The 16,848-nt window shown below is 32.6% G+C and overlaps 1 protein-coding gene across 1 annotated transcript; it reads left to right on the top strand.

Annotated features, from left to right (window-relative positions):
- The first annotated feature begins 10,682 nt into the window (after window positions 1-10,682).
- Window positions 10,683-15,144, top strand: LOC106617053 (protein takeout). Its single transcript, XM_014234028.3, has 4 exons — window positions 10,683-11,315; window positions 11,449-11,686; window positions 14,191-14,436; window positions 14,506-15,144. The coding sequence occupies exons 1-4, from the start codon at window positions 11,231-11,233 to the stop codon at window positions 14,702-14,704; spliced, it is 768 nt and encodes a 255-aa protein (XP_014089503.2). The 5' UTR covers window positions 10,683-11,230; the 3' UTR covers window positions 14,705-15,144.
- The last annotated feature ends 1,704 nt before the right edge of the window (window positions 15,145-16,848 follow it).

Here is a 16,848-nt window from a genome sequence, read left to right on the forward strand (position 1 = left end):
CGTGCCCCACAGTTGTATACCATACATACAAATCGGCTTTATTACCGCGTTGTGTAACAAAACTTTATTGTCTAGGCTGAGTTTAGAATTTTTATTTAAAAGCCAGTTAAAATTTGCTGCTTTTATTTTCATGCTAGCTTTATTACCAAATATACATATGTTTTCTCCACGTGAGCCTTTCGTCCAAGTGAATGCCAAGATAAGTAATTTCATTTGCTTGTGGTACTAAGATGTTATTCATTTTAATCGGTTGACACATTTTTGGTCTTAGTGAAAATGTAACATGCTTACACTTTTGTTCATTGACATTTATTCGCCAGTTGGCTAGCCATTTTTCAACCAAAGCTAAGTGCTTCTCTAGTACATTTGACGCGCTGATGCGGCATTTATTACGGCATACTAGGGCTGTGTCATCCGCGAAAGTCGATGTCAATACATTATTACCAGTTGGAATGTTTGCTGTATATAAGATATATAGAAATGGGTCTAGCACAATTTTTTTAATTTTATATAAAAGGCCTTCATGCCACAACTTATCAAATGCCTGAGCTACATCAAGGAATATTGCTGAAAGATACTCTCTATACTCGAATAGTTTTCTAATTTCTTTAATAATTCTATCTACTTGCTGTACTGTGCCGTGGTTTGCACGGAACCCAAATTGGTGCATAGGAATTGTATTATCTTTATGGAGGAAAGGAGACATATTAGATAGTAAAACTTTTTCAAAGACAGGGTAGGGGCTTATTGATCTGTAAGAAGACGCCTGTTACTGCGTTTACATGGAGACTCTTTTGTCACTCATTAACGGCCAATTCTCTTCTGGTGTCGCTGTGTGCGTTCACACAAGCAAAAAGAGTTCAGCAACAAGAATCAAGTTTTTCTGTCATTCTTTTTCATAAAATTTTCGCAAATGTTTTTGTGGTTCGGCTATGCGACACTTAGAGTGTGTTGCTTATTTCATTTGTATGTTGGGATGGTGGTCTCACATTTTGCTTGCAAGGAATTACCATGAATGTGGTAGAACAATATGCATATTACCTACCCGCTATATTTATAACAGGAATTTCCTAATCTTTCAGGGAGTATTAAAAACCTATAATTTTTTCTATTTATTATAAAACATTCATGAATTAATTACAATTTTTGTTTTAAATAAAATGATATTCGAACAAAATCCTTTGCGGTTAACAGAAATAAATATGAAAGCATCTTAATATTTTATGTATATATAAAAACGTAAAGTTACCATTTTTATTATAATTCATCTATGTATATATTATAACAATTAACACCGCTAATTGTTATTAAAAATTTAAATTAAATATCAAAAATATATATGTTATTCTATGCATACATATTTGCCTATACATACAAAAAATTGACAACGAAATTCAAATTTCCTAATATATCGTATATATTCAATTGAAACCGAGCGCTATTGCAACCATGAAAAGAATTTCAAAATGAAAAGGAATTGCGTAGCAGTGAACTGTTACGAACAAGAACACAAAGCGTGCCACCCGGGTACGAGCGGCACGGTCCGTTCGTCTTTCCTCGTCGTCCCCTCGTCCACAATAAACCGGTTTGGGGACAAAAGATTCCATGTCTGAACTGGGACTGTGTTAAGTTGGATAAAATATAGCGACGTAAGATGATATTATGGTGAAGAACTGGTGCTGCTATAAAAATAATCAAAAATGAATCACCCCTTATAACTATTTAGTTGTGCTTACTTCTATGTACGTAAATATATTTGTATAGGTTCGAATAAATGTAAATAAACAAAACTTTTACTTTTCCCAAACGATGATGTAGCAAACGAAATATTTCAACAATTTGCGCAGTCTACAAAACATCCATCGGGCCACACAAGATTCACTAAGAGGCAGCCAACAGGTAGAACACAAAAAACACAAACTTACCTACACATAGTACCATATTCCTGTACGAATAACAAAAAACAAAAAAAAAATTTAAATATGTTGTAGATGTGTGTATGTATGTCTGCTTATAAGCGCACATTTTTAACTGTTCACGGGTTTTATTAAGCGTAAATTGATAGCGCAAACACAAGCTCAATTATTAAGTAGCGATTATGACTTTTCACACCACTTTTGGATGCATACTAAAAATAAATGTGGTTTGTTTTTTGTACATATATATGCACATTTAAATACAATTAGGAAAAGTAATTATTTACAGAAAATATTTTAAGCAGCTGCCCGCTTACTAATCGTTGGAGAATTTTGGTAAGGAAACATTTTTGACGTTTTAATTGGTAGGCAATTGTTTCGGTTTTATGACTTATAAAGCATAAGGTGCGTTCTAAAATTAATACTTAGTATTAGGCTTGGTCCTTTTAACTTTAAATTTTTGATTTAGAGTTCTTTGATATGAAAGATTTTTTTCAGTCTTAAATTAATTTTATCGTTTTCTGCTGTTTTAGCACTATTTATTATATTGTCAAAATTGCCGCTCCTTTTTTATATGTTCGTGCCCAAAACAGGATCTGAGATTGGTTTCGCAGTTTTGAAACGCAGAGAAATACTTTAAAAATATCTTCCAGTTAATAGAGAAAAGAGATGGCCGTCAAATAAACCAATACCATTATTTGTGTAGAGGATTATTATTAAGTAAGATCTTCAAAAGCATTGCTTAAAAACTATTACACTCTGTGGCCACATGTGGAAAGAGTATAAAAACAGCTATAAACTAATTGTTCGAATTGTATAAAATAACAGTTAAAAAAAATGCTTTGTAAAAACCTTTAAGAGAATTTATATTATATAAATATAATTTGGCGGGACTGTTTGAGTTTTGTTTCGTTTCTTTCCGGTTTCAGCCCTTCCGTACTCGCATCGTACTCGACGCTACATTTCTTTAACTCGACGAAGCGATCATCAAATGGCTTAATGAGGAATTTAGATATTTCACTCAATCTCAACTCCAGCGAAACATCACGCCTACAAGTTTTAAGGCAACTAGGAACTGCCAAAGGATTTTATGAGAAACTTTTTTATCTCAGATACTCTTAGAGGTTTGTCATTATCTGCCGAGAGGTGGAAGCTATTAGAAACAATTATATTTTGATATGGTTCGAAACAGGGAACGAAACTTGATTCTGTATAACTGCAAGTTTACTTCGGTGCAATAGCTCTGATTAAAACTGTAATAATTCCAAACATTTTTCAATAGTTTTCGAACTCTTTAAAGGTTTATATGAGAACTGATCCTTGTCGCTTTCAAATTCATTAAAAAAAAGGAAGCAATAGTAGAAAATAAAACGAATAAATAACAAACAAAACAATGTCGTGTTAATTATTTTATAAAAAAAACTTACAAACTCAAGAATTTTTCACATTTGAATTGTTCTAGAAGTTTTCAAAAGAACTGATTCTTACGTTGTCAAAATGCCATTTGGTCATTTTGAATTGCATTTTTCTCAGTTTTCTTAGTAAAGAACTTGCATCACCCGAAAGAACTACTAAATAACGTTGTCTTTAAGCCGGGTGAATTTATAGCAATACAACGAACGGTACTTGTTGTTGTATAGTCATCGCAAAAAAGTGTTTAATGATGATGCTGAAGCGTTAAAGATATTTAAATAAGTAATTTGCTTTCTTACAAACATTTATACAGAATTATGCATATAAAGAGACTATTCACTGAATTTCTTGTTGTTTGATATATTTATCTTCAACGATTGTAGAACAATCCAGAAGGAAACATATGGACTCATACAATCATAAATATATACAAATTGTGTGCTTCCTCGCAAATATCGTCATTCGATTAAGCAAAAAAAAAAACCAAAAAAACTAGTCAATCTAGTCACATTATGACAATAAAGTTTCTGTTCAAGTATATGGAATTTATTATCATCTTGCCAATACAACTTGAAAAAAGTCTGCGTAGAACCAAAGGTTGTATCATCGTTGACAAGTTCCAGCGGCCAACTACATACTTAGACCGGTGAAAATAACACAAAAACGTGCCACCGACAACCGATCGGCAGATGCGTCAGGTGCTCTGTGTTCAAGGTGAAACTATTTTTTTCACATAGTGCCGTCGGCTAGTTTAGCTTTTGTATACATTCGTAGATACTTGTATTACTCGACGCAGGATAAATATATACATACATTGTTAAAAAAGTATCGTGAATTTTGTATTTACTTAATTACTTATTTACTTAAGAAAGTGTTTATTTATTCATAGATATCTATTTTGTTTGCTTCAAAGAAATCACCCCTAGATATAATGCAGTTATGACAGCGTATTTTCCAATCTTCAAAGCACTTGAAGAGGTAATTACTTGTGATTTTGTTCAGCTTCTCCTTCGATGCAGTTTTTATATCCTCGATTGTAGGCGAGATTACTTTGATGGGGGCAGAATAGATATTCATGAATAAACAAACACTTTCTTAAGAAATACAAAATTCGCCATACTTTTTGAACAAACCTCGTATATACAATCATAATTATTTATACATAGATATGTATTAGTATTACGGAAAACGCTAATATGTCACATAAAATAAATAAACGTAATCGTGTTTTGTTCACAATTCTTTGTTTTTGCCATTTTTACTAATTTCCTTACTTTTTATATACAGGGTGAGGCACTAAATCGATTGCTTATAAAATTATAAAAGCCAAAAGGTAAGAACATTCAGATATACATACATATCTGTATATGTATAAAGTAACACTAGCCAATCTCAAATTAGGTAAGTATGGTACGCCAATACGCTACGCATAGACCTGTTTTGGTCCTTAGCGAAAATCTCAAGTTAAGTACACGCGTGAAATTAATTGACGTTACTAGTTGGAGATATTGACAGAAATATAAAATGGATCATTAGGAAATGCAACCACATTTTAAGGGACTATTGTCGAATTTATAACAAAAAAACATATTATATTGACTTATATAAAGCGAAAACCACAGTTCATGATTGATTGATCAGCTACTTACATTCTAAAATATTCATGAATATTACGTAATGAAGAATCTTTTCTACCATATACTATATAAAATTAAGCTTATAATACTATGCAGAAAATAATATTATATAATATTACAACTCTGAAAACACAGTTTTCAGCTACGTTAATATATTATTATATGCTCTGCCAGCCACCTTAATATATTAATAATTGTTATGAATCATCCTGAATAAAATGGCTTAGTATTTCTTTAATCAGTTTCATTGCTGAGTATTTTTAAAAAACTGACACCTACCATTATATTGTGTACAGAATCAGCCAAACAACATTTCCGATGTTGATAAAAACAGTTAAAAAGCAGCAGACAATTGGCAAATCCACTTCACCAGCAGACGCATATCAGCTTGTCAATTTTTGAGCATTTGCAAATTGCAATGATTGATTGATCGCAGGTAGTGCGTATACATTAAATTAATTATAACTTAGCCATGTATATATCGTATAGACCATGTGGAAAAAATTTACTCTCTACCAACTAATCTATATTATACGATTATATTATTATTATTTTTAATAATAACAATACTAGATAAAGAAGAACTAAATGAAGATGAATAACGAAATGACGATAAATAAAACCGAATTTAAAAATTAACATTCTAAGAGCTATTCAGTTCAAAACAAAAAAAAACACAAAATTCAAATTGAAACATATATATGTATATACATATATTTATTTATAGATATTATAATTTATATAAATATTTAATATATTATATACATATACTAATAGAAAAATAATGAAAGCAAATATTGAAACATAAACAAATAATAACTGTCATAGAGGTCACAAAAACAATTAAATAGAATATAGAATAGGAAGTATGTAAAATCTAATAATATATACTAAATTCTAAGTGGTAAATTTTCTTACAGGGTACAAAACACATACATATACCTTAATTTTAACAACAATAAGTATTTAATTGTAGATCTCCGGTCAGCAGCTATTTGATGCTTCCTTATAAAAAGTGAATAATTACAATAGCAGAGAAATAGTAATATGGCGGTACGAATTATTAAACATAAGTTTCGCATTGTTGACAAATTGTATTATTCAATAGTTCCGTTTAGTGCTTCACCATTATTCCGTATAAGCAATTTGAGTTAAATTGAGAAAAATTTGTCAAAACAAATACTTTAACTTCGGTACATTCCTTACAAGAACTTAATTTTGATCGGTCAGCTTGTATGACAGCTATATGGTACATTGATCTGAACAATTTATTCAGAGATTACACCATCTCTTTTGACAATAATCCATGCCAAATTTTGTGAAGTTGTCTCCTTAAATGAAAAACTTTTGCATACAATCACTTGATTCCGATATTTCAAAGTTTATTATCGAAGACATCGCTACAAACTTCAAACAAATTGCTCAGATCGGACGACTATAGCATATAGCTGCCATACAAACTGAACGATCGGAAATTTTTACATATTTTTCGCTATAAAAATGCACCAGTGAAAGGTTTTTGTTTTATTATGTTTTGACGAATTTCTGGAGCTCTAAGGATAGGAAAAAGTATTGTAGTTGAGTATCTTGTTACAAAATATAAAATTTTATAGAAATCTTCTATCTTTAACGCACCTTTCTACTAATTGGTATTAAAGCCATAATTGCATTAGACTGGAATTGATTTGATTATCTTCTTTCTAGCAAGCAAGGATCTTATATAAATAATTAAAGATTTTATTCAACTAATAACAGGTTAATAAATGAACTCTGTATTTCTATTGGATTAATTAGAAACAATTAACCTTCTAGTTAACAAATTTTTTGAATCAGTGGTTTTCAATAATCATCTACCTTAATATACCACTCTCAGAGCTTAATATAAGTACTCAACTCTCAGAAATTATGAATATACAAGTTTCTGCGTCATATTTTATGACGGGTCTTATTATGATGCCCAAAATTGTTTGCGGAAAAAGATACTGCCAACTTACTACTACAAACCTCTTGCTAATGAATATTAATTTCAATCAAATCTCAATTATAAGGTTTTATACTTGAGTAATAACAGAACTTTCATTAATTCTGCATTTCTTAATGAAAAGCTTGAAATAAATGCTAAGTGCATAAAATACTTAATTGCAAATTAGTTTTCACGCAAAATTATAATCCCACTTTCTCGTAACTAATTAATTAATTTTCAACATTTCTCTAATTAATCCACTTACACTAACAGATTGTTTGACATGTGGATTTAATTAGTAAAAGTGACAATTGACTTAGGGAATAATTCATATTTATTCGCACTTAAGTGATGAGAAATGTGAGAGATTTACATTTATTTAGTGGTTTACAATATATATAATATACTTGTATGTATGTACGAGTATATACTTATACGAAATGGTAATGTCTTTATGAATATTCATGCGGTTTTCATCTCCTTATTGTAAGTAAGGCTGAACTCATTCTAGTCAAAGCCGTATAGTATATTGTATACCCTTTCAGCGATAATCATTGTTGCCTCATCAAAGCTTAGGCCTACAGAAGAAAATTTAGAGATCATTCCGTAACATAGACATGGGCATCACACAATTGCCTCAGAGTATGTCCTAAATAAGTTTAAACCGAATTATATGTAACACAAATTACCGAGATCATCAAAGGCGAAAATCCAGCAAAGGCGAAAATTGTATTCTGATTGGGTTCAGCAATTTCATTAACATATTAAATTTCTATATAATATTATTGGACTTTTCACGTGACGTCACCTGCAAACTAATTTCTAAGTATGCATACACTAGATACTCTTAATTTAAAGTACCTTTCAAAGCAAATTCATCAACAAGAAATTCTTGCATTTTAACAGGGTTCAATTACTTATAAAACTTAGAATTACAATAATTGTGTGCTCAGATACGTAATTCTTCAAATCTACCGATTTCATTCTTTGCTGCCTTAGAATCCTGTCCTGCCTGAAACGGCTTCTGCCACTTTCAGCAAGAAGTTGGTAGAACACCAAAATACCCGTAGGGGTTAAAACTGTGGAACAGATAGATATCTAGTGTTTCTAGTGAGCAAACCAAATTCTCCTTGAGGTAGTTTACATAGTTCAAGTAGCACCAAGAAGTATGTCAGCTTTATGAATAAATATTACATGTTCAAGACTCTTACATAATGCTTAAGTCTTCCTAAGTACCGCGTATGCCCCTTTAATTTTTTTTTGATGATTCTTGATTCGAGGAGTTCAACACTCACTTTCAAGGGCGACACCTTTATACAAAATAAGTAAGTAATGTCTAAGTTTCGGGCGAAAATTCAACTTGTTTTGGTATTACGGTTTTCAACTCTGACAACCATCAAAAAATGTATAATATACAAGTAATTTACTTTTTGAGTAAAATCAAATTTTTGAAGCGTTTTGCTCCTCTTCAGTCATTGGTGTTTTATCCACACTACACAAATATGGTGTTCATAATGTTTAAAAGAAAGTTTTGTAACAACCATATGTGTATATTGTAGGCTGCTGCAGCACAAAGTGAAAATCATTTAAAAATGTGTTCTGCCGGTTGATAATTACCGGCAGCAAGGAAATGGAGAGTTTGTGATAATATTCCTTCATCTCATTTAGTAAAAAACACAATGATTCCTCATTTAAACGCAAATATGAATATGCAATAAACATTATTTAAAAGCCATTTAACTGTCAATAAAACTTTGGCTTAATTGGCGTAAAAAAGTTCGAATGCATTTGAGCGATCATGAAGGCTCTATCTCGCCCAAACATTTTTGTCATCGTAATATAAATCAAAACAAATGTATATTTCAATAATTATTCACCTTTTCGTGAGCAATAACTAAATTAAATTGTTTTGATTTTTTGTTTAAAATTTTTCAGCTGTTTAATTATTTGTCAAATCTTCATTTCAAAAAAGTTGATCTAAAGTTGTATTGCTTCAACTGAGTGGAGTTGAAAATAAACAGGGGTATAAGATTATTCATAATAAAGATTTTTTTTTGCATTTATCTAATAATAATAATATTGAAAGTATTGAAGTACGAAAATTTGTGTATATGTCATCAGAGATCTAGGGAAATATGTAGACCGATTTCATTCAGCTTCCATTATAATCGAATCTATGCAATTGTATTTAAAATGATGTATGATTATGGAAATGAACCCACTAAATTTTATTGGCACACACACTGACTTATATATACCATACATTATATAAATGCTACAGTCATGGGGGAAATTTTTACAAGTACTACGCTTTCCATCAGTTTTGATACCAAGTCAAACTATGTTATATATTATACATATATTCGTATAAGTTTTTAGGACGGAGGAAAATCATTAAATTCAATACATCTGACTACGAGACGGTATGGGCCGACTGCTCACATTTCAAAACAGTTAACACAGTATGAATATTAAATTAAACCGCTGCAAGCAGACAAAATATGAACTCGCCATCCAATGAGTAAGTATCAGACAGAGAGAGGTAATAATGGCTGCCTCCTAGAAAATCTGAAAAATACAAGTAAAAATCTGACATTTAAATAAGTGACGAGTTTCTTCTTTATCAGATCTTATATTCTCGGAATAATTTAGAACAATGTAATAAATCTCCGCTTTATATCGTTGGTATATTTGTATATCGATGCTAATAATGTGGGTTAAAATTGTGCTCAAAATTAATTAATTTGACCTTGAAATGAAAAAGAATTTTATCTGGAAGAGCAAAAAGTAAACATAATAAATAAACCAAGTCCATAAAACACTTTAGAAGACAAAGCGTGTTTCTTTTCCTTTTTAGTCGTTTTCTTCTTGCCATTTTCTACAAGTCATTTCGCAAAAGAATATAATCGCAAGTGGAGCGTAATGAATAGTTGAGGAGCTGAAGGGGCGAAATAATAGCATTGGTAGAAGCAGCAACTTACTGCCAATAATAGCACACAAACACACACACTCCCATTTGTACCTTCAGAAATATCTCTGCGCTAAAATCAGCATTACGCTCGCACTCCTGCTAAATACTTTGGCATGGACACTGAAGTTATACATTGACGGCAGCGCAGATTATACGGCTAAGAAAGTATGTATGTATGTATGCTGTTGTATGTAAGACGATTTCGACGATGACAAAACAAAAGAGGAAAACACACTCAAGTGAGAACAAAAACTTGCTAGGAGCCAATTAAAAATTTATAGAATTTTTTGTGCGTTTCTAGACCTGTTAATAATACTAATTATTTATGATTTTGAACATGGATAGTGTTCCGAAGAGGCGCGCAGCAGCGTAGCGCATACAGCTGACGCCTGCTATTGGCGTCAACGCGCTGGATAGACATACGGACGGACAGAATATATGGGAGTAAAGGCGAACTGCCAGTTTAGTCATTTGGATGAAGAGTTTTACGCACACAAACAAATGGCTTAGCTGATATTAATTATATATATGTGTGTAACTATATTGACATGTGAATGTGTGCTTATAGCGAGCGCTTGCAAATAGCTATTGGCGTCGTAGTATCGTTCAATAGGCGACTTAAAAGTAAATACCACAAACGAACGTTAAGAACTACAACAGCAATAACAGCGAGTCTAAAAATACAAACATACGCACACACACCAGCCTACAAGCAGTAGTGAAACAAAAGCGCAAAGGCTTTGCAGCCGCGCGGAGCCACCGAAAAAATATTATAAATGCCTGCGTTTGTCCAGAACTGTTTTACAGTTTAGCATTGAACTCGGCCAAGAGTTCGCAAAAACTTATTCCAACGTCAATATTTGCTAAGCCCAACACGAGTGCGCGACGTGCCACGTAAGGCCGCTACGTAATTTCAATTTAATGCAGTAGCTATAGATGAGTTGAATAAGTTTAAAAAATCTATTGTGGCAACAATACAGCGGCTGTTAAGCTTTGCAACTTTTCGTTTATAGGAAAAACAAAATAAAGAAGCAAAAAAAAATTTTTTTTTGGGATTTGAAAATTTTTTGTTTTTTTCAAACGGCAGTTTACAATAAAAATGGTCGCGTAACGAATTTAGCCAAAAGTGTACACACGCCCTTGTCGTTAGATACAAACGAGCATATAATAAATCAGCAAGTTCGTCGCTAAAGTCTTTTGTTTTGTACGCCGCGTCTACCTATATCCAGTGCGCGCAGCAAATAAGTGCGCAAATCAAATAAGTAACACGAGCGTTTGTTGTCAGGCGGCGCATAGCAACCGATTGCCAAAAAATTCATAAATAAATAAAATGTGCGCTGTGCAACAATGTTTGGTTCTTGCGACCGTCATCAGCAACTGCCTGTTGCTCATCTCGGCGGCCAGCTCCAATTTTCGTACGTTCCCTTTAATCACTACATTTTTACAGCCTCCGCGGCACATTTGATTTATACTTGCAGTTATGTGTGCCACAACATTTCGTATTATATTCATGTATGTTTGTTTGTATTTTGTTGTTTTCACTTTTAGCCGCTGACATACAGCGCTGCCACGCCGGCGATACAGACTGCATAACGCGCACTTCGGCGAGTTTGGTGCGTCAGTATGCGCGCACCGGCTACCCATCGGCGGGCTTTCCAATCATTGAACCCTTCATTGTGAAGCGCTTCGACATTTCGGATGGCCGCACCGGCTCACTGAATTTGAAATTGAATTTCCGTGATGTGCATGTTGAGGGATTGTCCGGCGTTAAGATTGATCGTTCAGTGTGAGTTCTTTTTTTGATATTTTTTTCATTAATTTATTAACGTACAAACTTAATTTGTATGGGCGGCGTTAAAACGTTTTTGTTTAGAGGTCTTATTGAAATTTCGTACGTGGTGTACTTGTGCGCCAAAAGGGGTCTTCCGCTTTGTCAAGAACAGTCGGCGGTGACTTTTTTCGAGACAATCAATTCTAAACAAAATGTGAAATTTTGACTTTGGCTTTACTTTAAGGAATGAAGAGTCATTGATAACTGAGTGGAAAAGTAAAAGTGCGAAATTTTATTCTTTAATACGTAAGGAAATAAAACAGCTACAATATACCTTTTACTTTGGGTTTGTTCTGTTTGTTCTAATTTTGAGGCCGTCTATGAAATTACACTAATTTTTGAAGTATTTTTGAATTAAAAAAACCCCTGAAATCACAAAAATTTTCAATGGGAAATCATCATAAAAACGTTTTATATTCTTTCAGCATTTACCTATTCCGAAACCTGTTGCTTAACCAAGTACCACTCAAATTTTAGCAATTTTGATAAAATTTTAAATAATTGGAATTGTTATTTCCATTAATCCAGTCCCAAAGTATTCACAAAGTAAGCAAAATTCACTTGTTCATTTATTTTCTAACAGCAGTGAAGGATTGAGGCTGGGAGATGGTTGACACTTCCTCCCAGGCCGGAAGTTTTTACGGGGCCCGGTGTTCTGCAACAATATTTTGCACATTTTTCTCTAACAATTCACTACAAATGCCCTGTCTAAGGGTATTAATGTTGAACCCAGCTTTCAAAAGTACTTCAAACAATAGGAGTAGCCTAGGATAAATATTATATTAACGCGAATGGCACAATAATGCTCTACTCAGATAAAATTTCGTAGAAGTTAAAACTCGCAAAATTTCATCACGCAAACGAATGCTCTATTGAGTGTGTTATGAACTTTGACAGTGATTGTTTGAAAATTTTCTATTTTATTTTTCTTAATGAAATAATTAATTTGAAGAGATAACCGGGTTGGTGATGTTATTATTGTAGTGAGGATTTTTTTATATGGTAGGGGATTAAAGCAACAAAAAGTTAAAAATGTGTCATAACAAATATAAATTGTTGAAAGCAACTCATATAGAGCACCCACACACCCTAATGTATACGCATATAAGAAATTTCACAATACGAATACAACAAATAATAATAATGATTCCCATATTCGCCGTATCATGTTTACTTTGACATTAAATTCTGAAATCTTCTTAACGCTGTTGGTTTGAATACCAATATAAGCACTATTTAGTTGCCATAGGTTCAAAGTCTACGGCGCATATTAAGAAAATCAGAAAATATATTTTTTTTGCAAATCTGCATATCTACGCATTCACATACGGGCAAATTATACAGAACTTCAATTGTGCTGTATAAACTATAAAGTTGTCACCGGAATTCTCCAACTCAGTAGATCATATGATTCGGCCTAACAATTTTGCATATTACTTGCATAAAATAGTTTTTATTAAAAAATTATACTTCGTTTTGAATTTATCCATGCGCGTTCATTAACCTCATGTGATGTTTTATTTAACATTGGTTTGTTTGCTTATTGCCGTTTTAGCTATTTGTCGTATGTAGGTGCGTATATATTTTATATATACAGTATTCACTTTTTTTTAATTTATTTTAATCTTATGCGTTATTTATTTTATATTTCTTATTTTATTTGATTTCTGGGCATGAGCGAATATTCTTGAAAAAGTTGAACGACAAAAAAAAAAACTGTAATAGCTACTTGTACAATTGTCACTTCGCTCTATTAGAGCTATGACGAAGGTTATACGAAGGCTTTTTTGCATGGCCAAACATAAACAACAACAAGTAAGGAAGGGCTAAGTTCGGATGCAACCGAACATTTTATACTCCCACAAAGTCATATGATATACTCATTTTAGATTTCTTTGTGGATCTTACCGCCTTGTTCTATGTTGACCGATATTTTCGGTAAAAAGTCAGCTATAGGCACTGGGGTCCACATATGCAGTACCTAGGGGCTTGAAAAGTTTTTGTTCAATTTAGATAATTTTTAGTCACAAGGTGGCATTCTTTAAACGTATTATTCACGGAAAGTTTTACGCCGATATAATCATTGTTGCTTGCTTTGCATACTAGAAAGTAAAAAATCAGATGGAAATTATTAGCTATATCGGAGCGATTTCGACCGCTCATATAATTTTCTTGGATATTAGATTAAAGTATGTGCAACTAGCGAGTGAATAAAAGAGATACAAATTTCTGAGGTTGTTGTCTTATAGAGCTTTTGACAGTGTATTTAAGAACGACAGGCCTTATCCAAGTTATGACGCGTGTGAATGCCGAACGAATTATAGACTTCTTGGTCTAGCAACACTGATCAATTCCCACGTCTTTTGCTTTCTATATAATAGAATAGAAATTTGAGTTATTTAAAAATACTAAATATTTATTTCTCAAGAATTCATTATTTTGGTCCTCATATTTTACAGTGGCTTCGATCGCGATCCCGCCTCAAGCAAATTTGAAATGTACGGCTCATTCCCAAAAATTGCGCTGCGTGGTAAATATGTTGCCGATGGACGCATACTGATTTTGCCCATCAAAGGTGATGGTGACGCTGATATTGTGCTGCACAATCCCAAATTCTCTGTAAAATTCAAGCCAGCACTTCATCCTAGGGATGGAAAGACATACCTGAGCGTGGACAAATTGAAAGTATTAGTGGAACCAGACAGGTAATAACATAAGCATTAATTGGTTTTCGTAAGCACTTCAAATAATTTGTCATCATATTTAACCTACAGAATGAGCATCAAGCTGACCAATCTGTTTAACGGTGATCCAGCACTTGGTAGCAATCTGAATGAGTTTTTAAATCAAAACTGGAATGAGGTCTGGACTGAGCTCCAACCTTCCATACACGTGGCCATTGCTGAGGTGGTGAAGAGTATATTACAGACACTCTTCAAACGTTTCGCCTACGATGATTTATATGAGGACTAAAAGAGCACTTGAAGTTAGCATATTAATTATATGGTATATGTATAAGTAAAAGGGTCTGAAGGAATCCCCCTTAATTAGGTATTATAATTTATTTACACATTAAGTGGTTGTCGAATTTGAAGGTTTTATATGAATGTGGTGTAATAGGAAATAGCAACAATTTTATCGTGATGAAATACTCTGTTAGTATTGGCTTATGAAAAATTTTGTTTATGTGTTATTTTATTTGTTAGGAATTTTTAATCTTAAAATAACTTTAAATAATGTATCGTGTGATTTTGGCTTAAAGTTATATAAAATTAATTTTTTAAGTAAATAATCAATTGGGTCAAAGAAAAATTGAGATTTGTTGTTAGCTATTATACAAGTATATGTATTGTATATGCCTTTACATGTCAGTAAGGACAACCGGAAATCGTAATAAACTATATTAATGAAAACATTTCCTATAATTTAATAACAGGATATTATAACCACCTATAGATTTTACAATGCGCATTTAATCCATACACGTTTTATAAGGAACCTATGATGAAACATAAGTACAACCTTCTACTTCAATCGCCAGATAGCTGAATTGCATTCTTATTCAGTTGGAAAAACATCTTCTGATTACAGAAAACATTTCTTCCATTTTGAAACTTCTGCCTTTAATATGATTAAATGCTGATGAAATGATCGTCATTGATATATATGCAAAATGATAATGGCAACTACTCACCCAAAGCCAAAAATATGATTTGCGTATCAGTAACTTAACTAAGGTAACACTAATACTTACTGAGGGCACAGAATACAATTTACAACAATCATTACTGATCTTACACTCATCTTTATCCGTTAGGGGTTGGAAAGATCTTACTGATGTCAATGCAAAAAAAATCTCATCTGATCATCTAATTTGACCCGGACGGGTTCTTTTAAACTACACGCGCAAACCGATTCGATACACATTTTTTCTTAGGTTGGTACAACCTATTTTTATGTTCGTGTGAAGTTTGGCCTTGTGTCAATTAGTGTGTGTTTGGCAGCAGTTTGTTTACTACTTTTGTGTTTCTAATGGAATCCCGGCTACTTTATCATGAACACAAGTATTTGAGTGGCACAAAGCATTCAGTAAAGGTCGTGCAATCATCGAAAACTTGCCTCATGCCAGTCATCTATCCAGCTCTGTTAATGACGATAACATCGAAAATGTTATAGAAACAGTGCTTGAAAATCGCCGTGTTTGCCTCAGAGATCGCAACATCTCTTATTGATCGACATTTTGTTTAACGTTTTGGGTATGCAGAGTGTCAATGCAACATTCGTACCAAAAGATCTGAAACTTTTGCAAAATCGACCCCTATATCCATCAAACGCATCTTTACTGACGTAATAAACGTGGGTTTATGAAAATGACGAAACTGAATGAAAATGTCGTTAAAACTAAAAGTTTTACAAGTTTCTAACCTACATATTCACTTTATTCATTAATTGGTGATTATAACGAAATTTTTCACAGCCTTAAGCAAATATTCATACCTAAGTAAGTACCCTAGTTAATAAATATTCACGATTTTAATTAATTTCATTTTCACACTGAAGAAAGTCATGCGTGAAGCTCTGTTCTGATTATTCTTGTATGACTGCTTTTTACCGTTTAACTCATGACATGTTTTTTATATCAGTTGTAAGCCGTTTGTCACAAGAATATGTAGTTATATACATGTATATTATTATAGTTAAAGCTAATCGATATGTCAACGTTTAGATAACAAGTTTCATATATGTGTACACATCGTGATTAATGTAGCGTGTTAACAGCGTGAGTATTTATAATCCATGATATATTTAAATATAAAAAAACGGGAATTTTCACTTCTATATAACTATAATTAAACAGTTATGCAGAACACTGATCATTGGACTCACAATGTAGTGCCACTCCGATGAAACTACAGATTATTTCCAACCAGTTAAGGCAAGAAAGATCGATGATTTACTAATGTTTGAAGTGAACATGGATCTCATCGAAGATTCCTTAAAAAATTCAAAAAGTTCGGTTCCAAGTTTAAATGGAATTTTGCCCAAATTGAAGTTTTCTTACTCACTCGTTCACCTCTAATACTACTGCAAGTAATTTAATTGTAATAAAAAATGGG

Source organism: Bactrocera oleae, chromosome 2 (genome assembly GCF_042242935.1).
Source record: "Bactrocera oleae isolate idBacOlea1 chromosome 2, idBacOlea1, whole genome shotgun sequence".
NCBI lineage: Eukaryota > Metazoa > Arthropoda > Insecta > Diptera > Tephritidae > Bactrocera > Bactrocera oleae.